This window comes from Lemur catta, chromosome 4 (assembly GCF_020740605.2).
Source record: "Lemur catta isolate mLemCat1 chromosome 4, mLemCat1.pri, whole genome shotgun sequence".
NCBI classification, from domain to species: Eukaryota; Metazoa; Chordata; class Mammalia; order Primates; family Lemuridae; genus Lemur; species Lemur catta.
In genome coordinates this window covers 42,295,861-42,321,502 of record NC_059131.1, presented here as the reverse complement: position 1 = coordinate 42,321,502, position 25,642 = coordinate 42,295,861, and the positions used below count along the sequence as shown (strand labels likewise).

At 34.4% G+C, this 25,642-nt stretch overlaps 1 protein-coding gene and 1 non-coding gene across 11 annotated transcripts in view; both read left to right on the top strand.

Annotated features, from left to right (window-relative positions):
• Positions 1 to 25,642, top strand: part of CCDC88A (coiled-coil domain containing 88A) — a 120,600-nt gene that overhangs the window by 38,416 nt on the left and 56,542 nt on the right. For 8 of the 10 annotated variants that reach the window (XM_045549639.1, XM_045549641.1, XM_045549640.1 and 5 more), the window contains exons 6-11: positions 7,549 to 7,632; positions 9,133 to 9,273; positions 14,705 to 14,877; positions 21,346 to 21,427; positions 23,412 to 23,570; positions 25,445 to 25,591. In XM_045549639.1, coding sequence (XP_045405595.1) covers positions 7,549 to 7,632; positions 9,133 to 9,273; positions 14,705 to 14,877; positions 21,346 to 21,427; positions 23,412 to 23,570; positions 25,445 to 25,591 — 786 coding nt within the window. Of the gene's footprint in view, positions 1 to 7,548; positions 7,633 to 9,132; positions 9,274 to 9,523; positions 9,593 to 14,704; positions 14,878 to 21,345; positions 21,428 to 23,411; positions 23,571 to 25,444; positions 25,592 to 25,642 lie in introns of those variants that run through there. The other 2 variants (XM_045549634.1, XM_045549642.1) reach the window with 2 other exon arrangements.
• Positions 24,707 to 24,851, top strand: LOC123637529. The gene has a single exon (XR_006734902.1). It is a non-coding gene; the product is annotated as a U4 spliceosomal RNA (small nuclear RNA).

Here is a 25,642-nt window from a genome sequence, read left to right as displayed (position 1 = left end):
AAATTATATATCCAAGAGAGCATTGGCTTTTAGAACAGACTGCTTGGGAGCTATATATTTTTTTTTTTTTTTGAGACAGAGTCTCGCTTTGTTGCCCGGGTTAGAGTGAGTGCCGTGGTGTCAGCCTAGCTCACAGCAACCTCAAACTCCTGGGCCCTCAAGCGATCCTCCTGCCTCAGCCTCCCGAGTAGCTGGGACTACAGGCATGCGCCACCATGCCCGGCTAATTTTTTTCTATATATAATTTTAGTTGGCCAGATAATTTCTTTCTGTTTTTAGTAGAGACGGGGTCTCGCTCTTCCTCAGGGTGGGCTCAAACTCCTAACCTCAAGCAATCCACCCGTCTCAGCCTCCCAGAGTGCTAGGATTACAGGCGTGAGCCACCACGCCCGGCCGGGAGCTATATTCTTAAAGTATGTTATTAATGTTTCATACTGTATAATGTGCAGGTGTTTACTTCACAGTTGATTAAATATTAAGTTAAATATGGTGTTTATAATCATTGCTGTTCTACTTTGGTCATCACATCCTGAGTTAGATCCTTAGTTATTTACAGACTTTATGTACTGTATTTGCGTTTAAAAATACTCTTTGTTGGTGAGTGTTACGTATATTTAGATAACATAGTGACAGTATAAATTTGGTTGTTACTGCTGGTTATTTCTTAGTTGTTATTGCTGGTTACTAAAATTGACAGCGGGAATGGAGCAGAACCAAGGACCTTTTTTTAATGAGCAGTTTAGAGGAAAAGCCTCAAGATACTAACCCATCGTTAGTTAATATTATCTGTAAGAGGAATAAAAATGACTAAAAAATCTGAGCCACTTATCCCCACCTATTTTCTTTTTTTCTTTTTTCTTTTTTTAAATTTTTTTTTGAGACAGAGTCTTGATCTGTCGCCCTGGGTAGAGTGCAGTGGTGTCATTGTAGCTCACTGCAAGCTCAAACTCCTGGGCTGGAGGAATCCTCTTGCCCCAGCCTCCTGAGTAGCTGGAACTATAGGCCTGCACCACGATGTCCAGCTAATTTTTCTATATTTGATAGAGATGGGGTCTCGCTCTTGCTCAGGCTGGTCTCAAACTCCTGAGCTCAAGCAGTCCTCCTGCCTTGGCTTCCCAGAGTGCTAGGATTACAGGCGTGAGCCACCGCACCCAGCCTCCCCACCTATTTTCTATAGCTCACATGATAGTATTCCCAGATGCTGGAAAATGGATGTCATGAAATAATGTTCTTTTTTCTAACTAAAGCTTTAATAGGTTAACCAACTGCTACTCTTCTAGTTCTGCCGATGGATGTTTCCTAAAGAAATTTAGCAAGAATATTTTATACTTGGATGACTGTTGATGTTCATGTGTTAAAAACAACTTACAACATTTTACTTTACTAGTGAAATAAAGCAGAGCTATGAAATGGACGTTTTTTTTTTTAAGAGATAGGGTTTCCCTCTGTCACCCAGGCTAGAGTTTAGTGTCTCAAGCACAGTTCACTGCAGCCTTGAACTCCTAGGCTCAAGTGGTCCTCCCACCTCAGCCTTAGCCTTCGCCTCCCAAGTAGCTAGGACTACAGGCTCATCTCATCACACATGGCTAATTTTTAAATGTTTTGTAGAGATGGGGTCTCACTATGTTGCCCAGGCTGGTCTTGAACTCCTGGCCTCAAGCGATCCTCCTGCCTCACAAAGCCATGGGATTATAGACATGAGCCACCGCAAGATTTTTCCTAAAACTATTTAATGAAGCACTGCTCAGAAATCAACTATAATCAGATATATATATTCCTTCTTCTTGATGCACAGAACTAAATGCTGCATAAAGCAAAATGATGTATAAATAGTCCTGGCCTTGTAAGGAACCTACCTTCTAAAATAGTTTATATTAATATTTGTAATTTTGGCATGTAATTAAAACAAGATTTTTCTATCATGTTAAATATTCTTAATTTTGCCTGTAAACATATTAGCTTGTTATATTTACCTGTACTTTAGATTCATATAATCTGGAAAAGGTTTGTAAGGTAGATATTTCAAATGGTTATTAGAAAAGGGAGGGAAAATGTTTGGGTAGACTAAAGTGTAAGAGAAGGTACAGAATGGGAAAATTATGTAAGAAGATAATTACATAAATATGCATGTATATGACATTATAAAGTAAGCTGGAAAATAAAGATGGTTTTGAGATGTTTGGAGAGAACAGGGCATTGTGGAGGTAAGCGTTAAGGTTGAGTTCATTAACTTTATCATTTATTTTAACTTGAGAATAGTTCAAAGAGCCAATAAACAAAATATATTGTTAATGTGAGAGAGTGACTTTAGGAAACTGTGGCTAGAGCCAGTGAAGAATAATCTATAATATTTATACTGTATTTGGAGGATGTCTAGGATCCAAAGTAGTATAGCACCTGTTATATTAATAGATGGATTTGGATTTGGAGGACCGGATTTGGATCCTGTACATCCTCCAAACATAGTATTATAGATTACTATATACACCTTCACTATAGCACCTGTTATATTGTAAGCATTAAAAAAAGTAAGATCATCAATACTTTTAAAACACAGAATGAACCAATATTTTTTAGATCGGATTTTAGGAAAAAAATACAAAGCTCAAGGAATTTAAATTTTAGAGGCAGCCCAAGCACTACCAGTATAAGGTGATAATAACCATAATGCAAAACACATTGATGTGAATAGAAGTATTAATATTTTCTTAAGTCTGTTTGTAGTATTAGAGAAGGCCTCTGATGAGGTAATATTTTGAAGTGAGAGCAAAGATGTTGGGAAAACAATGTACTCAGGGGACATCAAGTATAGCTGGAATGTATTAATAACATGGGGAAGAATGGCAAGAGATTTTAGACTGGAGAGTTTACATGGAGTGGGTTATGAAGGACTGGTTTAGAATTCATCTTGGGTGCATTTTGGAGCCACTAGTGGTAATAAATCATATGCATAACAATTAAAATCAAAATTTCCTGTTGGCCTTCAGCTGCGGCTATATAAACAATTAGAAATCTTTATTGAAAAAACAAAAAAGAAATCTTTAGTGATACTGAAGAGCCAAAATGTGCTTCAGAACAAGAAACCAAGGTGTATCATCAATTCTAGGAGCTATTAATTTCATCACAACAATTATTAACATAAAACTTCAGCCAACAGATACTGTTGGGACACTTTTTAGAATGTCGTCTCTTACAGAATATGTGTTCATCTAGCAGTTGAACAGTTTAAAATTTTAGAATAATATAAAAGTGGCATAAATATGTTTTCCCATATCTGGGTCAATTTTATCTGTTATAACTGTAGGTAGAAATAGCAAGATAAAGCTTGCTGATATGATATTACTGTTCAGGAATTCAAGGTGCCACAGGTTACAAAAGATATATTCATAAAAAGAAATTTTAGAAAAGCAAGCATTAGGAAATGGAAAAAATTTTTCTTCTTTTGAAGAAAAAATTATGAAATTCTTAAGAGGAAGCAGCATTCAAAAACAGTAAAGTTAACCGTAAAGTTAACCGCTATCCAAAGATTTTACCTCACAGAATAAATTAGAATTAAGACTTTTTAATCCTTGATCATATATAAATAAAGGCAATAGAAATAACTTTGAATATGAAGAAAACCATCTAAAGCCAGGATTTGGGCATTTTTATTATTGGCTAGGTAACCCAGTCAAGTTCTTCTAGATTCTTTTTATTATTTTCACAGATGTATGGTGCTTCATCATAGCCCTGAGATGTGAGATTCCCAAGCAAAGTCATTCTGAACAGAAGGAAAAATTTTTGCAGTGTTTGTTGTTTGGAAATTTCTTTGTTCTAAGACCATGTAAAATTCACCCTTTTTCAGCAAAACTTACGTTTTATATCAGTGCTGGCTATTTAGTATCCAGAAATATTACTTATTTTGGACTTTGGCCAGTTGGGTAGAGTTTACAGTAACTGAGTGTCAAGTGTGGTTGGAATTAAAATTTTGACCTTTATTTGTACACTCAGAAGCCATTCTAATGTTAGTATTTGACTCTGAAAACCAGTTTTGAACTTGGTCAGTTTGAGGGCTATGGTCTGTTGTTTACCTATCAGTGATCCGTAAAGCATCTTAAAAATTATGCTTGAAGGTGCTGACTCGGGGAGGTGGGGGGGGGAGGGGATGGAGGTATGACTACATGGTGAATGCCAGGCACACTGTCTGGAGAATGGACACGCCTGAGGCTCTGACTCAGGGGGTTGGGCGGGACATGGACAATGTATATAACCTGAGCTTTTGTACCCCCATGAAGAGCTGAAATAAAAAATTAAAAAAAAAAATTAGTGTTTTAGAACTTTAATTATCATATTACTTTTTTAGGAAATAAAATAATTTCTAGCTGAGACATTTCTTTTTCTGAGACTGTATAAAAATAGCAAATGTGGCTTAAATTAAAGAGAGGCTGGGCATGGTGACTTGTGCCTGCAGTACCAGCTACTCTAGAGGCTGAGGCAGGAGGGGCACTTGAGGTCAAGAGTTCAAGACCAACCTGGGCAACATAGTGAGAACCTCATCTCTTAAAAAAATTAAAAAAAAATAGGGAATTTCTTTTGCTAATACAGATATTGTTTTGATGTTAAATTTTATTTTTAAATTGTAAAATACATATAATATGAATTTTACCATTGTAACCATTTTTAAGTATACAGTTTAGTGGTATTCACATCGTTTTACATTCACATTGTTGTATAACCGTTATTGCCTTCCATCTCCAGAACTTTTCTTGTCTTTTAAAACTAAAACTCTGTATCCTTTAAATAATAAATCCCCATCTGCTTTGCCACTGGCCCTTGGCAACCACCGTATTACTTTCTGCCTCTGTGAATTTGATTACGTTAGGTACCTCATATATTAATAAATGGAATTGTACAGTATTTTTCCTTTTGACTGGTGTATTTCACTTAGCATGTCTTCAACATTCATCCATGTTATAGCATGTCAGAATTTCCTTCCTTATTAAGGCTGAGTAATAGTTCATGGTATACACCACATTTTGTTTACAAATATCTGTTCGAGTCCCTGCTTTCAATTCTTTTGGGCATCTACTCAGAAGTGGAATTGCTGGACCATATATGGTAATTGTATTTTTAATTTTTTTAGTAATTGCCATGCTGTCTACCATAGTGGCTATAGCATTTTACATTCTCATTAACAATACACAAAAGTTTGAGTTTTTCCATATCCGGTTTGCACCAACTGTTTTTTTTGGATAATAATCTTTTAAAGAGGGAATTTTAATTTTTCTATTTTTATTTCTTTTGTATGGCTTATTTTGGTGTTTGGTAGAACTATGATTTGTTAAGAACTATGATGTGATTACTTTTCTTATTCTTAATTAAAATGCTATAAGGTGTTTCTTGTTTTATTATTTTTTTGTTCAATAGCTTGTTCTGGGTACCCTTTCCTTTTTAGTATAGTTTTTCCATATAAACCTATCTTTTTTTTTCAAGATGAGAGAGCACTGAAAGTACTAGGTGAAAATACGAGGAATTTGAGGAATAATGTATTAAGAGCTTAAACTCTTAAACTCTTTCTTACGCTCTGGAGCTAGATTGTTACAATAGCCCCCTGGCCACCCGTGGCTATTTGGATTAAAATTAATTACAATAAATAAAATTAAAATTTCAATTTCTCGGTTGCACTAGCTACATTTCAAGTACTCAGGAGCCACATGTAGCTAGTGATTACTGTATTATCCAGTACTGATATAGAACATTTGGTCTGATTATTCAACTTTAGAGTTTGAATCTTTTTCTGTCTTTTTCCTCTTGACAGTCTTTTTCTTTTCTATCCTCTAAGATCCTGTGAAATTAATTTTTCATTCTTTAAGAAAGCCTATTTATAAAATATTTTCAGAATACTTAAAACTCTTAGAGTTTAAAATAAGATGAGAATTAGTAGAAACTCTGTGTAATTTAAGGGTAAAGGAAAAATTCTCATTGATTTATATTGAGACTGTGCTCATGAGTGAGCTCCTAAATACAGTTTTAAATAAATAAACAGCTCCAGGGCTTAGAATAGGGAAGTATTATCTGTTTAGTTTAAACTGAAAGCAGAGAAAGATATGGCAGTTAAATTGGGGGACTCTTTGGTGAGTCACAGTCATTACCTTTTATAATAACTGCCATTTTATATTCTGATTGACTCAGAAACTATGTATAGGTCAACAATTTTAAAGGCACTAAAAAATTGAGGTTACTATACCTGAAAAGTCAGTTATTTTATGTATGCTACAAATGTAAAATTAAAAGTAATTTTTAATTGTTCTCACAAGGCCTGTCAAATACTATTTGCTAGACAAATTTTTATTTTTAAACCCACTAATTTTTATCCCATCCACCCAAAACTCTGACTTCGTAATCACAACTAGGAAGTGTACATTCTTGGTAATTTAATTTTAGCCATATCATAATAATTTTGTTTTTTACAAGATATAGAACTTTCTGCACTGATGGTAGTGTGATTAGTTAAATTGTGTGGCAATAGAAATAGAGTGTTACAATTTGATAAGATAAATATATAGAGTATAAATCAGAGCCTTGTAAGTTTCATGATCAAAGAACCAGTTTTTCTTTTTGTGAATATATTGTCTTCACTAGTATTTCAGTAATTGGCCCAGGAGATGGATCTAAGTTAGACAAGGCAGTGCTTTCTATTTTGTATGCACTTCTCATTTAGTAGCTACAAGAATACAGTTATACTAGCATTTGAATTTGCAACATACAAGATGTAGATAGAGGCAAGATTAAGATGCATGTTAAACTGTTGATACCGACTGGAAGGAAAAAAGATTAGGTTCACATTTTAATAATTTTAATTTATATAAAGCTTTAAAAAAAGTTACACAATAAAGAATTGCTGCCTTTATTCTATTTGGTTACATGTGTACTTGTATATACCTTCTTAAATTTTACCCCTGCTAAATTTTTGTTATGTTAGGAACAAGTCAGGTATTTATTGTATTGCCCTATAAATGTTGAACTGGGCTACAAAAGTGGGTTTCTTTTATTAAGATTGATGGGATGAAGATGTGAGAATGAATTGTAAGCTTGAAATAAAAATTGCTTAAAAATTTTTTTTCCAAGAAGAAAGGCTGTGTTGTTTGGTGATAGCCAGGGACTGACTGAGCATTTTGGCTGTATTCCGAATTTTGCCACTGACTCACACTGTGTTTTTTGGCAAGTAACTTATCCTCCCTGAAACAAGTTCTTGATTCTTTACTTCTCTGTTTGTAAAGTTAGCATAATAATATTGTACTGACCTCAGATGGGTTGTGTAATGGTTTCCCACTTTAGAACTTTCCAGCATAAAAATAGTATAGATTTTCATTGCTTTGCTTTTTAAAATATATATTTCTAAATTGCTATCTGTTTATTAGGTAAGCATATTGGACAATTTAAATGCAAAACAAAACCCTTACTGTACTGTTCAAAACATAGGCAAGCATGATGAAGTTTAGTTATATGTAACGTATTAAGGACTGTACCCTACAAAGTATGAATGCTTATTTTATTCATTTATTTTAGTGTCAGAAAAAAGAAGAATTTATTGAAAGAATTCAAGGTTTAGATTTTGATACAAAAGCAGCAGTTGCCGCACATATTCAAGAGGTAATGACCTGTATACAATTTTTATGTTCTGTTTATGAAACTGTGGTATGTTTATATATATATATATCCGAAAATACTTAAAGTCATAAGGTTAAGCAAGAACAAATCAAGATGAAATACAAATACATCCTGCTTTTATACAAATTATCTTCTCTTTAGAGATAGTTCTTTAAATGAATCATCTTATACATGGCACAGTGCTAACTACAAATGTACTGTTGCCTTTATCTATAGGGACGTAGGCAGAAAGTGTTATTTGAGGAATGAAGTATATATGTCTTTGTTAGACAGACAGAATGAATAGTTTAGTGAATGGAAATAGCTGAAAGTGGAACGCTGCTTGTAATTTAAAGCGATAGTGAGGGAAGATGATAGGCTTAGTCATTCTAGTGATTTTCTTTTGAATGAATGGACATAGTATAATTTTTATTGAATTATCAACACATTAATGATTTGTAGCAATCATATAAAACTTAAATCTAGGGCTTATTGTGCAGTGTCAAATAATTGAAGTTAATAAAATTTATTTGTTAAGATTGACTTTAAAGGCTGCTATTTCTGCATCTATCCTTAGGCTTTTAGTCTCATAAAGACTTTTTAGAATTACAATATATTAAATTTTACATGTTGATAAGAAAAGGGAAAGGAGAACATTTTTAAATAATGAAAATTTATAGTACTTAAAATATTCTTTATTTAGATGACTTTGTGTTCCACAGATCATCTTTTCGCTTAGTTAACATTGATAGAGCCCAGATTTCTTGTAACATAATCATCAACAGTAAGCATATTAGTACTTTACAAGATACAGTTTTATTGGTAGTCTTCCTTTATACATGTTTGTTTGTGCTAGCTATGTGGTTTTACTTCATTTTGAATAAATGCTAAGTATTCCAAGTTACTGAATTTGCCACCATCCTTGAAAGTTAATTTTTGCTGTTTGTTGTAAAAGTTAAAGCAACATATCAAAATCACAGTGAGAAATAGAAAATAACCAATAAGTATTCACGTATATAACTTTTCCATTCTTGTAAATATAATGAGAATCCTTTCTCCTAAGGTTCACAACAGTGTGATCTTCACAATCTATGAAGACTTAGCTATTGCAAATATAAAAGTGCAATAACATATACGCTACAAGATTAAAAACCTCTTGCTTTTGAATTCAAGTAAAATAAATTAAAAGTCTTACCTAAAGAAAAGTTAATGGATTTTGTTAAAAAAGTTGTCAGATATATCAATATTACTTTCCCTTAGGAATGCCTTGAATTAATTTTTTTGTTGTTGTTGACTAGAAAATGAATGTTAAATTCATTTAAAGATTATATTTAATAATTTTTAGTTACAATGTTTTATCATTAATTTCAAATATTCTTTTGATATCATATTGGCTTTTCATATTTTTATTGTATGAGTTACATAATATTTTAGCTAATATTGTGCTATAATGAAATAGATTTTTCAATATTAGCCATTTTTTTTGTTGTTGCTTTTCTAAAGGTAACCCATAATCAGGAAAATGTGTTTGATCTGCAGTGGATGGAAGTGACTGATATGTCTCAGGAGGACATAGAACCACTCTTGAAAAATATGGCATTGCATCTAAAAAGACTTATAGATGAGAGAGATGAACATTCAGAGGTTTGTAAATTTCTTTTCAGTATATTGTGAAAATTTGCTTTCCAAGAAAGAAAATAGTAGCCTTAGAAGTTTTTCAGAATTAACACTCTGTTTCTTAGGGACAGATAATAAGGTACTATGTCTTTTTTATTGTGAAACACACTTAAACCAGAAGGATGTATAAGAACCCTAAATTGCTAGTAAATGAATTGCAATTATATTTTCTTTTCTCCTTTCATTTTAAATTAGTATTATTCTGATTTTGCTTCTGTGTGTTTTTCAAGTCACCCTCACATCTCTGGCAACAATACAGAAGTGTGAAACTGAAAATATGGTTGATGTAAGTGGAAAAATCATTGCCTTGAAGCATAAGAATTTGCTTAGGTTTAACTTCTTAGTTTTATTGCCACATTTTGAAGTTGGAAAAATAAGTACTAATAAAAGGAGAATAACAGGTGTTCTGAATAAAATGTCTCACAAAAGATCTCAAATTTTTGTAGTTAGTATGATGAAGTGTGATTTTAAAAAGAATTATTATAAGTTCCTTGAAGATAGAGCTTTGCTTTTTAAAGAGAGTAAAATTGCACCACATTTTCTGTCTGCACTCTCTGAAAGCAGTTTATAATTTTAGAGAAGTCTAGACTTTAGTGCATGTGGTGGTGAGTAATATTTTCTTAATAGCAGAGCAAAGTACTCTGACATTCAGGAGAACGTATAACTTTTATCATTTGTTCCATTTACATGCAAGAGAGTTTTGAATTCATTTATAGAGAATTTGTATTATTACTCTTGAGACCAATAAAAGGCTACATAGAGAAAATTCCTAAAGATTTTTTTTTTTTTTTCAGAACAAAGCTTTCACATCTCTATGAGGATGTTCAGTTCTGATGAGAATTTTCGATTTTTCTTCAGGCATTAAAAGAGAAGGAAATATAAGAAATAAATAAGGGTGGCTGTGGTGGCTCACACCTGTAATCCCAGCACTCTGGGAGGCCAGGGCAGGAGGATTGCTGGAGGCCAGAATTTCGAGACCAGCCTAAGCAACATAATGAGACCCCGTCTCTCCAAAAAAAAAAAAAAAAAAAAAAAATTAGCTCATCTCAGTGGCGTGCACCCATAGTCCTAGCTAGTCAGGAGGATCACTTGAGCCTAGGAGTTTGAGCCTGCAGTGAGCTATGATCACACCACTGCTCTCCAGTCTAGGTATCCAAGCAAGAGCCTGTCTCTTAAAAATAAATAAATAAGTAAGTAAGTAAGTAAGTAAACAAACCTTTTTAGAGCAACAATTTGTTTTTAAAAAGTGGGGGCAGTGAGACCAAAGACAGGAAAGAGTAAACTGAAAAATATCTCTACTATGTATAAAACTTATCCTGAGATACTTAGATCATTCCATTTCAGTCTAATTTTGAACCATATGCTGTGTTGTCTTTTTGTTTTAGTGTCTTTTTACTGCTTTATTCATTTTCTAGAACGTTCCTCTGTGTTTGAAGTTAATAAGGTGTTACAATAAGGTATCCTCTAGTTTCTGAGGAATTACTTCTAAAAATCTGTACTTTGGTTTTATATGACTGATGGGCATGTATAAAATGTTTGATCTCATTTAAATGAAGTGATTAATATGGAGTGAACAAAACATCTGTCATTACATGACTCTGACAAAACTAAAAGGAATATGAAACACTATATAGATTGATTGTTCAAAAAACCTCTACATTAATTCTGCCTGATTAAGCAGTTTTGTTAAAATTTTTTTTTTAAACAAGGAATAAAAAAGTGGTCATATTCTCCTGTCTCAGATATTTGGGAAACAAGTTGTTAGCTGGTTTAAATCCAATTCTCAGGGGAAGTTTTTTTTCCCAATTTGCAGCACCAGTAGATGCATTGGAAAGGTCATTAAAAATAATGACTAGATATTAGACAAACGTAAAGATAGTACATAAATCTAATGATTTTGTATCATTCAGTTGAATTGAAACAAGATTTTCCCTTTAACTTTTTTTCTATTTTGATTGATCTTTTGTTATAATTTTTCACTTCAGTCTGAATATATTTCTCTTTACTTTTTTATTCTTAGTGCTATAGAACAGTGACTTTAGTCCTCTCCTTTTACTGAAAGCCAAATAGCAGGTTTTAATGAGTTTAAGATCTCTTCATTAACACTGTCTATTCTGTGGCAGACTTTGTGCTGTACATTTAACACATACTGTCTTATTAAACTACACAATAACCCCATTTTAGAAATGAAGATACTCGAGCTCAGAAAAGTTAACTTGACAGATCTGTCTTAACTCCACTGCTTGTGTTCCTAATCATTATATTTTAATACCTTTGCCTAAATCCATGATTGTGCTGAGTACATCTCTAATTCCTTTCCTTAATGATTTCTATAAGTAGAATTAATAGGTCATCTAGTAGGTCATCTGATTTTTTTTCTTAGCATTGATATATCTTTTTATGTTCATTCCTTAATATATATTAAGAAACACCTGCTGTTTGGAAGATTTTATGTTAGAATACTTGGGAGCAACAAACTGACACAGTGTTTCAAAAAAGAACCGAAGATCATTATAGGCTAATAGGGAAGTTATTTTAATAAAATAATTAACTGTAGTAAAATTTTTAAAGTGATAAGTACCAAAAATGATATATCTTTAAATACTATAGGAATTTAAAGAAAGAAGATTTACTTGTAACTTCTAGTTGGAAGGATCAGGGAAGGCTTATGAAATTAGAGTTCTGCTTTAATAACATTTCCTGTCAGATTATTCTAAAAATGTACGGAAAGCCTTGAGCTCAAGAAGCTAACACCATTAGAAAACAGTCACAATGTCTAAATAATCCTTAATGGAAAATAACCTCTGGACACTTACAGTGGGTTTGTTTCCTCCCTCCTTCCCTTCTTTCCTTCCCTCCCTCTTTTGTGTTCTTTTCATTGGCATCTGGAAGCTCTTGATATCTCCATTTCATCACCTACTGAGTTCAAATGTAGTATCTGTCTTCTGTAGTTTTCTTCTGTTCTCCATTTTGTCAATTGCTTAGTTGAGTGTTTTTGAGCACCTCTTTGTGCACTGTACTTTACTAGATAAGAGATCAAGAGATACAAAGAAGATGTGAGAAAAACTATATCTGGTGTATTAAAAACTGCATTATTTGTAAGTGAAAAAATATGAGTTAGCATATAATTAAGTGCTAATTTGTGCATGGAACAAATATTTATTAAATACTCACTATCTACCAGGTACTATAGTGTCAATAGACATACAAAAAACACTTCAAAAAGTGGCAAGAGGGAATATGGTTTTATTTTTCCTAGATGGAAGAAAATTGTATATCTTTGACAAACAAGGAGAAAAAAGCCAGTAGAAAGAAAGAAATTGAAAATGTTTAAGTAAGGAATATAGGTTGGGAGCAAAGAAAAAATGCATAAAAAGGGAGGAGTTAATCCCAGGTGGTTTTGTTTCTTTGGCAAGTTGGAGGAGAGGTTATTTGTTGGAAGTAAATGATGGCTGTTTGCAATTGGCTTAAGTAGAGAAAAAGGAATATACTTACAACAGTCATCATGGGGAAATTTGCCAGGAAATCAGCAAGGTTTCAGTAAAAGAATAGATGGGTAGTAGAGATTAATTGAAAATGGATGGCAAAGTCTGCAGTGGGGCTGTGTGACTTTTGTTTTTCTCTTGGAGCTTTATCATCTTGGAGCAGCAATAGAGAAAACTGATGGTAGGTAAGGAAGATAACATAGTGTGAGAGTCAAACTTGAATTTGAATTCCTGGTATCCCTATCATTGCTTGTGTGACTTTGGTTAAGTTATTTAATCAATAAGAGCCTCAGTTTCCTGATGTCACAAATAAACATAATTCCTTTATTTCAGTTTATGGCATTGAATGAGATCTTGGAAAGTCCCCTAGCTAGGAGTTCTATAAAAAAATTCCCCTTTTCCCCAAAGGGTGAGCCATCATCAGACAACAGTCTAGTAGTATTAAATTCAAAACTAAGAGTGACGTTTAAGAGTCTAATTGTAGTTCCAGGCTGAGTGGGAACTCTAGAGTTGCTAGGAATAATCTGTTTGGCTGAACAAAACTGGGGAGGAGTTGAGGTTAAGGCATAGGTATGGTGATGTGGTGTAATGATAGTAAAGGAGGCATGCCACAAAGAAAGAAGCCTGTATGCATTGGATAGGGAATGGACATAGAGTGTAGAGAGAAAAGGAACTGGGAAATCATGTTGTGTGGTTTATCAACAGGCACACTGGAATCTGAAAGTGATAGTTGCAGGAAGATAGGACAGACCTTGATGCAGGTGCTGAAACGTATCCTAAGGATAAAGAAATGAATTCTGGGAGATGGTTATAAAAAGAAACAAAAACCACAATGATTCAGTGAGGGTGGATAAGACTTGATGATGAGAAATAAATCAAGGGTGGTGATTTTGTGGTCCCATTGTGGTAAATGGACCCATTCTGAAGTAGTAGGACAGTTGAAATTGCCATAGAAGACAATTTCTGTTTGCCTGAGAAATGTGAAAGAAAAGCCTGAGATAATTTACCAATAAAGAAAAGGGAAATTAGGGGAATGGAAGAATTATGATTGTGTGAGGTACATGTGGATTAAGTAGCTCTTAAAGTTTCGGTTTAGAAATGGAGGTTTGTGCCCCATGGAATGTCTCTGGAGGAAGGAATAAGAGACGCTTTGAGATAAGAAGCAGATTGGAACTGGTAGGAGAGAGTGCATAGGATGTAGAGCATATGGGATGTGGGAGTCTTGGCGTAGCTATTAGCTAGTTGTGTGATCATGGGTAAATCAATAACTATGCCTCAGTTACCTTACTGCAGAGTAAAGAGATTGAACTAAACCTCTGAGGTTTTGTTAGGTCCCTCTGAGATCCCTGTTTTTAATTTTAGAGCACTGCAATCAAAGTCTGCAGTGATGGCAAGTTTGTATTTCTGGGCTGTCCATTCACCACATATAGACATAAAGCTGTTGTGCACTTGAAATATGGCTAATGTGACTAAGGAACTGACTTTTAACTTTAAAAAGTTCTTAATTAAATAGCCACCTGTACTACTGGCTATCATATTGGACAGCACAGTTCTAAACAAATCACTCTTGGGTTAATTTCTTTCCTTTCTCAACAAATCATTTGTGTCATTCTAACATTTGTTATCTAATCTAGCTATTTTATTATAATTGATTTCTTTTGTTAAAAAATTAGGAAAGGAAAAAAGTATTAAGTCTTGTTCTAGTGTTACCTACTAAATAGCTCATGCACAACTATTGAATGAAACTTTTAAAAATGGCAGGTAAATATGACAAAGTTAAAATGTTTTTGATCGATGAATTTTTTTGATATTGTAGTATAATACTTAGACTCAGTGAATAGTATTGATGTGTTTATTTTGCTGATATGTAGAGTACTAAAATTGAATCTGTGTTTATTTCTATAATTTCTTAGACTATCATAGAGCTCTCTGAAGAGCGGGATGGTCTTCATTTTCTACCCCATGCCTCTTCATCTGCACAATCACCCTGTGGTTCTCCAGGCATGAAGCGAACAGAAAGTCGACAACATCTGTCAGTGGAACTGGCAGATGCTAAAGCCAAGATAAGAAGGCTTAGGCAGGAACTGTAAGTTGCTGATTTTCAAGGTTCATTGCATTTATATGGTCCCAAAGGTGACCTAAACAATATTTTTAGGCTTATGGAATATAAATTAGTGGCTTTCCATTTTTAATTTGTGTCAATGTTTTCATTAGTGTGTGTCAAAATGAGAAAAATAAGGAGACTGGCATAATGGTTTCCTAATGTTAAATTTATCAATTTAATGGATGCCCTTTATTCTGGATTTACGTCCTTCCTATCTTTCTAACGTCTTTTCTTTTATAAAATAGTGTCCTTCCTTGGCAAATTGGGAATCTCCTTAATTATTTTTTATTCTTATATTCTTTGAAATCCAAATGACTGGAAACCACTTATGTAGATCAGTGTTTAGGTTTTTAAAATTAACGCCTTAAAAGACAAAATTGTTGGCATATACTATTACAAAAAAATAAATTTTTCTGTGTATCTTCTGCATTGACTGACTGAAGTGTGTGAGTCCTGTACTTAGTAAAGGTAAATATAGTCACATGCTGTATAATGATGTTTCGGTCAACAATGGACTGCGTATACAACGGTGGTCCCATGTGGTTATAAATGAGCTGAAAAATTCCTGTCACGTAGCGACATCTCGATGTTCTTGACCCTTTTTGTAGGCCTAGGCTAATGGTGTGTTCATGTCTTAGTTTTTTTTTAAAAAATTTAAAAAGTAAAAAAAAATTAAAAATTTTAAAAATAGAAAAAAGCTGATTGAATAAGGATATAAAGAAAATATTTTTGTGCAGCTGTACAATGTGTTTATGTTTTAAGCTAAGCGTTAATACAGAAGAGTTAAAAATTAAGTTTATAAAGTAACAAAATTACAGTGAACTAAGGTTAATTTATTATAGAAAAAAATTTTTTTAAGTTTAGTGTAGCCTACGTGTGTAATGTTTAGAAAGTCTACAGTAGTATACAGTAATGTTCTAGGCCTTCATTTGCTCACTGACTCATGCAGAGCAACCTCCAGTCCTGCATGCTCCATTCATGGTAAGCAACCCTATACAAGTGTACCATTTTTTACCTTTTATACCATATTTTTTACTGTACTTTTTCTGTGTTTAGATATGTTTAGATATGCAAATACTTACATTGTATTCCATACAGTAATATGCTGTATGGGTTTGTAGCCTAGGAGCAATAGGCTATACCATAGCCTGTGTGTATAATAGGATATACCATCTAGGTTTGTGTAAGTACTGTACATGATGTTCGCACAATGAGGAAATTGCCTAATGACACATTTCTTAGAGTGTGTTCTCGTTGTTAAACGATGCATGACTGTATTTAGGTTAATTTTCAAAGATTGTTGTAAAAAAGTAAGTATAAATGACATAAGCATTCCTTGTAAAGATGTGACCAATCTCTGCTGGAGCTTTTTGATTTTGTACTTTAAAAAAAAGAAAGGATTTTTGTATGGGGGGCTTCTTTGTTTCTTTTAAAAAATTTTTAGGTGGTTTTCCTGGAACTTGAGCTTCAGAGTATAGATTTTAAGTTTAAAACCACAATATAGCAATTAAATTTATTTACTGATTATTTAAAGCAGTTATACGAAGTGACTGAATATGCAGGGTAGAAAAAAACATTACAGTCTATAGGAAAATTTGAAAACAAAAAAAATACAGCTTTCACTTGTGGATGTCTGCATTATTATGTATCTATTGAAATGAATACGCCCAGGATATTCTATAAACAGCTGCACCAGGAAAATTAGGGAAGAGATTGCTGTTATTAGTTTGACTGGCAGTTAATGGATAGCCTAAACAGTGAACACTAGTTCGTTCCATATAATTTAGCACAATCTTCTCCAGTCTTCAGATAAAGCATGCAATTAGAACTGTAATGATGGCTATGAATTCATTTAAGGTTTTGTACTATATTAGAATTAATTTTTAAATAAAATTTAGTTGGCCATGGAGTATGTTAAAATTCCAAAAACTTGAAGAGATTGATAAAATTTGGTTTTATATATACTGATTGGAAAATGTAACTGGATATTTTTAATGACCAAATAACTATGTCATAATATAGCAAGTATTTCCAGTAATTAGCATTTCATCAGATACCATTTACTATCTTTGTTGTCCTTTGAAAATGTGTTTCTTCATGGATTTCTTCTGTTGACATTTGTTTTACATCTTTTTATTGGGACAGGCCTTTGCTAAAGTAAATGAAGTACAGAAATTATGGTGAACAAAAATAGTCCAGGTCTCCTTATATAGCTAATGGAAACTATACAGTAAATAATTGTGATGAGATCATGCAAATTAATGGCATCCTCATTTATGGGCAGTACATTATAATATTATTGCTTTTGATTTATAAACATGCAGAGTAAAAGTATAATTTGCACTTTGGATGGAAAAAGTGATGTCTTATAAGTTTCACTTTTATTGGAGTAGTTAACACTATTAAATACTCCCTTTAATAATTCTCTCTGCCTCTGTGGATCTGGTGTTTTGAAAGAGTTTTTCTCTATTATAAACTATTAATACAGTAGCTCACACCTGTAATCCCAGCACTTTGGGAGGCCGAGGCAGGAGGATCACTTGAGGCCAGGAGTTGGAGACCAGCCTTAACAACACAGCAAGACCCCATCTCTACAAAAAATTTAAAAAATTAGCCAGGTGTGCTGGCATGTTCCCGTAGTCCCAGCTACTCAGGAAGCTAAAGCAGGAGGATCCCTTGAGCCCAGGAGTTTGAGGTTGCAGTGAGCTATGAAGACACCACTGTGTTCTAGCCTGGGCAGCGGAGCAAGACCCTGTCTCAAAGAAAGAAAGGAAGAAAGAAAACACCCAAAAAATGATTTTCTTTTTTTTTTTTTTTTAAAAGAGCCTTATTGAGATATAATTCATGTATCAGAAAATTCATCCCTTTAAAGTATACAATTCATGATGGAAGGGGTGCTCATAAAAAGTGTACAATTAAATGGTTTTTAGTTTATTCATAGAGTGGTGCAGTTATCACACACTGTTCTAATTTCAAGACATTTTCATCACCCCCAAAAGAAACCCCATACCCATTAGCAGTCACTCCCTGTCTCTCTTTGCCCTCAGCTCCTGGCAATCACTGATCTACTTTAGGTTTCCATGTATTTGCCTATTCTGGATATTACATATAAATGGAGTCATACAATAAATGGCCTTTTGTGACTGGGTTCTTTTCTCTTAGCATAATGTTTTCCAGTTTCATCCATGTTGTAGCATCTATCAGTACTTTATTCCTTTTTATGATTGAATACTATTCCATTTTATGGATATGCCACATTTTGATCAGCCATTCATAGGTTGATGGGCATTTGAATTGTTTTTGCTTTTTATTTTATCTTTTTTAGAGACAGGGTCTCACTCTGTCACCCAGGCTGGAGTGCAGTGGTGCAGTCAGAGTGCAGTGGTGCAGTCATAGCTCATGGTAATGTCCAACTCCTGGGCTCAAGTGATCCTCCTGTCTCAGCCTCCCAAGTAGCCAGGACTAGAGGCATGTGCCACCACACCCAGCTAATTAAAAAAATTTTTTTATTTATAGTGATAGTGTTCTTGTTATGTTTCCCATACTGGTCTCGAACTCTAGCCTCAAGCGATCCTCCTACCTTAGCCTCTCAAAGTGCTGGGATTACAGGTGTAAGTTACCACGAACTCTAGCCTCAAGCGATCCTCCTACCTTAGCCTCTCAAAGTGCTGGGATTACAGGTGTAAGTTACCACTCCTGGCCAGCAAATTTTATATATGTCACCACCAAAAAAGACATCTGCACCCAAATGTTTATAGCAGCACAATTCACAATTGCAAAGATGTGGAAACAACCCAAATGCCCATCAATTCATGAGTGGATTAGTAAAATGTGGTATATGTATGCCATGGAGTATTATTCAGCTGTAAGAAATAATGGTGATATAGAATCTCTTATGTTCTCCTGGATAGAGTTGGAACCCATTCTACTAAGTGAAGTATCCCAAGAATGGAAAAATAAGCACCACATGTACTCACCAGCAAATTGGTTTCCCTGATCATCACCTAAGTGTACATTTGGGAATAACACCAAAGGCTAATTTTTAAAAAAGCATTCCACAGCCCAAAAAGAAATATTTGTAAGAAATATAAATCACAAAAGGTAATAGCTTTTTATCAGGAAGAAAAAGACTAACTGTCCAGTAGAAAGTTAGAAATATGACATGAGCTAATAATTCACAAAAGAAAAAAATTTAATGGCACAGCCATGGGGAAAAAAACACAGCATTTTTTAATTGTTCAGTTGTTTCACATATAGCCACCTTTATCCTTTACTGGTTGCATTATAAATTGGTAATGGCCTTTCTGGGGGGTAGTTTGACACAAAGTATGTATAGGTTGAGTGACACAAAGTATGTATAGGTTGAGTATCCTTAGTCCAAACATCCAAAATACAAATGTTTTGGAGCAGTGACATGATGCTCAAAGGAAATGTTCATTGGAGCATGTTCAGATTAGGGTTGCTCAATCAGACAAGTATATAATACAAATGTGTTTTGGATTTTTATATCTTTTAATATGTTTCAAAATCCAAAAAAATTCAAAATCCAAAATATGTCTCATCTCAAACATTTTTAGATAAGGGATACTCAGCCTGTATCAAGTACCTTTTAACCTGTAATGCACGTTTAGAGATGAGTCCTGAAAGCCAGGCATGGTGGTGCACACCCGTAGTCCCAGTTACTCTGGAGGCTAAGATAGGAAAATTCCTCTGTTGCCCTGGAGTTCAATGCCAGCCTGGGCAACATAGTGAGACATCTGTTTCTTACAATAAAAAAGAAAGAAAGAAAGCTGTCCTGAAATACATAGGATTTTAGGTATACTAATGAGTTCGTTAGCCAAAACAGTATGTATTACAGTGAAAAATGGAATCTGCTTAATAAATTATGGTTTCTCTATCAAAGGAAATATTTCTTCAACATTATAAATTATGGTTTTGAAATCCCAGCACTTTAGGAACCTGAGTCAGGAGAATTGCTTGCGGCTGGCCAGAAGTTCGAAACCAGCCTAGGTAACATAGTGAGACCCTGTCTCTACAAAAGAAAAATATGTATATATTAGCCAGGCATGGTGGCGTGCACCTGTAGTTTCAGCTACTTAGGAGGTTGAGGCAGGAGGATCACTTGAGCCCAGGAGTTCAAGGGTGTAGTGAGCTCTGATCATGCCACTGCACTCTAGCCTGGGTGACAGAATAAGACCTTGTCTCTTAAAAACAAAAAAAATATGGTTGAGGAGCTTGTCTCTGAAGGAAAGATAGAAAATGGGAGTTTAGAGGTAAAGCAGTGTCTCACGTCTTTTATCCTAGCACTCTGGGAGGCCAAGGCAGCAGGATCGCTTGAATTCAGGAGTTGGAGACCAACCTGAGCAAGAGCAAGACCCCATCTCTACCAAAAATAGAAAAAATTAGCTGGGGGTGGTGGTGCATGCCTGTAGTCCCAGCTACTTGGAAGGCTGAGGCAGGAGGATCGCTTGAGTCCAGGAGTTTGAGGTTGCATTGAGCTTTGATGACACCACTGCAGTCTACCCAGGGCAACAGAGTAAGACTCTGTCTCAAAAAAAAGATGAAATTTGATGGTATTTATATGCTATAGGGCAGAAACCAGTAGAGATGTAAAGATTTTAGGTATCTGTATGACAATAGGAAGTGGATTATTAACTTAAGGGCACTGTAAATGTTGAAAATAGTTTAGAGGGCCAGGCGCGGTGGCTCACGCCTGTAATCCTAGCACTTTGGGAGGCCGAGGTGGGTGGATTGTTTGAGCTCAGGAGTTCGAGACCAGCCTGAGCAAGAGCAAGACCCCGTCTCTACTAAAAATAGAAAGAAATTATCTGGACAACTAAAAATATATAGAAAAAATTAGCCGGGCATGGTGGCACATGCCTGTAGTCCCAGCTACTCGGGAGGCTGATGCAGAAGGATTGCTTGAGCCCAGGAGTTAGAGGTTTCTGTGAACTAGGCTGACGCCATGGCACTCTAGTCTGGGCAACAGAGTGAGACTCCGTCTCTAAAATAAAATAGTTTAGTGACCCTTAGAAATCTCAGACCCAGGTCATATTTCCTTGCATAACAACTCGTCCAACTTGTCTGTGACTATGCAGAGAGGGAGGGAGAAATAGAGAAAGGAGAGTGGCGTCGAAGGGGACAAGGGTGGTGGGGAGGCTAGCAGGAAAGATGAAAAGAGAGAGAGAAACCACATTAGGAGCTATGAAGACATTAGTCATTGAGGTTAGCCTTTGGAAAACATTAAGAAGAGCGTTGGAATGACATGTGATCATATAAATTCCTAATATCCATTACTTTGTGTTTTTTTTTCTCCCCTGGGTTGAGGTTGTGGTTAATACTGTGTTCAACTAGTTACTTAAGAGTGATAATACATTTGTATTAATGCAGATGATCATAGTTTTTAAAAGTAGTATGTTATTCTTTAATAAATATATTTTTGCCTTTAAGAGAGGAAAAGACTGAACAGTTATTAGACTGTAAACAAGAACTTGAGCAAATGGAAATGGAACTAAAAAGACTGCAACAAGAGGTTTGTACCTGGAACTTCTATTATATAAGACCACCAAGTAATTGGAAATTGATTTTTTCTTCTGGTAATTTGTTACCTTTACCTCAGTGCTTGATAAATAAATGAGATCACTGAGGCTTGAAAAGATTGGACGACTTTTTCAGTATCTCTCTCTTCAGAAATATCAGAGTCAAAACTTGAACTCAAGATCTTTGAACTTTTCTTTGTTCTGTATTAGTGCTATTTAAACTTTCCTAAGATTCAAAAGAATCCTTTAAAACCAGGGTAGTTCCAAGTTTTTCTTCTTTATGTATTTGGCTTCTGTGGCCTTGGAAGCTAGAACACCTCTGTTGAAACTGTGCTGTTTATGCATATCTCCCTGTATTTCTCTCTGATGGTGTTTTATGTTAACATATATATGGTATAATTTCCTATTAAATAAGAGCAAAACTTTTTATTTAAAAAAAGATTGTTTTTTTATTTTATGAAAGCTTTGTGTTTTTTCATCTTGAACCAAGAGTGTTTAAAAATTCACTTTTTAAATCACTCTAATGTTTCATTTTTATTTGGGGGTGGTGTGTATGAGCTCTTTAATCCATAAGGAATAAGAATTGGAGTAAAGCTGGACATTGTTTCTTCCTTTAACTTCCCCTAACCTGCCATTTTAAATGCAGGGAATACCCCATTTGCAAGATGATAAACTGGGAACTTCTAGAGAGTAGAGAGTAAGAATCATAATCTTTAGTTCTAGATATGCTGAGGCTGCTATTCTGCTTCTTGATAGCAGGGTTTTTTGTAGGTGTGTTCATTCTTCTATTAGTATTTACCATATTAGAAATTAAAGCTAAGAATTTTTTAAAATATTAATTCAGTTAAAAAATACTTCAACCCATTCCATGTAATATAAAAATGAAGGCCAGGAGTGGTGGCTCATGCCTATTATCCTAGCACTATGGGAGGCCAAGTCGGGAGGATCGCTTGAGGTAAGGAGACTAGCCTGAGTGAGAGCGAGACCCCGTCTCTACTAAAAATAGCAAGAAATTAGCCAGGCAACTAAAAATAGAAAAAAAAATATCACACTTTGAGAACTGCTTTTAAAAGGTTCAATTTTATTATTTTTCTCAAATGGCATTAAGATACGCATTAATCATTTTACTTGGAAGGATTTAAAAAAATGTCAACAAGATTTTGGTATGTTATACCATATCTGGATAGGAATCTTATTTCTCTTAAGTAACTAATAATTAACCTTAGGAATATAGTTGCCTTTTGGTATTTTCACTATCCTGTATTTTAAAGTTAACTCTTTCACTTTAACTTGATTGCAAATGATTGTAAGTAGAAGTTATCTTATTTGAAAATATCCTGAATATTTTTTATATTCCTGACAGAGAACTTTATATAAATTATATATAAACCTAAATATATGTGTTTAAAATACTTTTTGTTCTTGGTTTTTAAAAAAAGACTTTGTATCTCCTCATTTTAAAGAACAAATTAATTGAGGTATAATTTACATACTTTATAAAATTCACCCTTTTAAAATATATAATTTATTGATTGTTTTAAAGTAAATTTATCAAGTCTTACAGCTAAAGAATAATAAGTTGAGGCCAGGCACGGTGGCTCATGCCTGTAATCCTAGCACTTGGGAGGCCGAGGCGGGTGGATCGTTTGAGCTCAGGAGTTTGAGACCAGCCTGAGCAAGAGCGAGACCCTGTCTCTACTAAAAATAGAAAGAAATGATTTGGACAGCTAAAAATACAGAGAGAAAAAAATTAGCCAGGCATGGTGGCGCATGCCTGTATTCCCAGCTACTCGGGAGGCTGAGGCAGAAGGATTGCTTAAGCCCAGGAGTTTGAGGTTGCTGAGAGCTAGGCTGACGCCACGGCACTCACTCTAGCCTGGGCAACAGAGCGAGACTCTGTCTCAAAAAAAAAAAAAAAAGAATAACAAGTTGAAACTGAAAGTAATATTTAAAATATTGTTATTTGTTTATATTTAGAACATGAATTTGCTTTCGGATGCTCGTTCTGCCAGAATGTACCGAGATGAATTAGATGCACTTCGAGAGAAGGCAGTCAGAGTTGATAAGCTTGAAAGTGAAGTCAGCAGATATAAAGAGAGACTACATGATATTGAATTTTATAAGGCAAGAGTTGAGGTATGTTGCATAGTTAACCATTCATGATATTTTTAAAATGTGTTATGATTTTTAAAATGCATTTAAAATGCACTTAATAAACATGAGAAACTCTTGAAATGTTGAAGAAATAATAAATACCTCTGAGTGTTTATTTTATGATAAACCAGCATATTAGACTTTTACAAAGGAATCCTTAATTTTATTGAATTTATTTGGGCGCTTCTTTCATTCCATTACTTAGCATCATAGGTAGAGCAGACTTTTGCAGTTCTTCCCTCATAGTCAAAGTATTTATCTCTGCTAATCTCTAACTTGTTCTCAGAAGTGAAAGTAAAACATATTTCTGATTGCTCTCTAACTAATATTACTAAATTAAGATTAAAGGCCGGGTGCGGTGGCTCTCACCTGTAATCCTAGCACTCTGGGAGGCCGAGGTGGGTGGATCGCTCGAGGTCAGGAGTTCGAGACCAGCCTGAGTGAGACCCCGTCTCTACTAAAAACCCGTCTCTACTAAGAATAGAAAGAAATTATCTGGCCAACTAAAATATATATAGAAAAAATTAGCCGGGCATGGTGGCACATGCCTGTAGTCCTAGCTACTCGGGAGGCTGAGGCAGTAGGATTGCTTAAGCCCAGGAGTTTGAGGTTGCTGTGAGCTAGGCTGACACCACGGCACTCACTCTAGCCAGGGCAACAAAGCGACACTCTGTCTCAAAAAAAAAAAAAAAAGATTAATAAAGCTATATACATACAAACAAATTAGGAAAAAAGCCAAGTTGATGTTTGAGTCTGACAGCAAGAATTTGATGATACTTCTTGTATCCTTTTCTCCTTTCTCAGTTAATTTCCTCATTGTCTGTAAACAGCAGATTTTGATCAGTTTCAATATGAGTATTACTAAGAACAAGGGAATATACAAAATCAAGAAATGAAGACATAAGAGAAAGTCATTAGAACATTTTAGTGTGCAGGTTACCAATAAATAGACCCAACAGGACTCCAAAGATAAAGTACTTATTATTTACTAGTTATTTAGACATGCATATATATGGCACTGTTAAGAGATTTTCAGGAATGCCACTGTCTTAATATACTTTCTCTAGACTTTATAAACCACAGGCATATAACTTAGCAAGATGGAATTGTGAACACTTAGCTTTGTGTAGTGGCAGTGTTGTAGCCAATCAGGTTTATCTGAAGTGCGATTATTGCTAATTGAAAACTTTTCCCAATACCCCCCACCATGACCAGACTTGCAATATAGTCAGCAATGGCAATTTTTGACAGTCCCTATGGGGACTGAATTAAAAAAAAAAGAATTGTGAACACATATGTTTAAAACTTATGTCGGGATTTTTAAGAATTCCCTTAAGGTGTTTATGTAAAGTATGTATTAATAGAGCCTTGGTTTTTGATTTATGTGAGTCTCAGTTCAAGTCTTAAAAACCTCAAACCTTTCACTTTCAAGTTATAGCTCTAAGTACAGAGAAATCTTTAAATGCATTTCAGTCAATAAATTAAGCCCTGATTCTATGGAGATTTGTGTTTTAAATATTTGGAAGACTACTTGTACTTAGTTCCTTATCCTTGTGACTAAGAAATTTAAATATACCCTAACAATTTCATGTGAAATTACAGTAGTATTACTCATCCTAATATAAGTATTGAGTATATTTTGTTTGCATAATAGTTTAAATTCTGGGGGGAAAAATGAAGCCAAGAAAATTTCAACTATATTTTTATTACTCAGTAACTTTATTCTTGCATAGAACTGTTGATAAAGATAGATTAATGTTCTTCTTTTACAATAACTTTTATGTTCCAGAGCTTTAAAAAAATTAACAGATATTAACACATTTGTGACAAATAAAGCCTGTTTGAAATGTTTATAGGAATTAAAAGAAGACAATCAAGTTTTATTAGAGACAAAAACCATGTTGGAAGACCAACTAGAAGGAACTCGAGCTCGTTCTGATAAATTACATGAATTAGAAAAAGAGAACTTACAACTGAAGGCTAAACTTCATGATATGGAAATGGTAAGCTTTAACGGGTAGATCAGTTACATGGCCTCTAAGGAAAAATTTTAA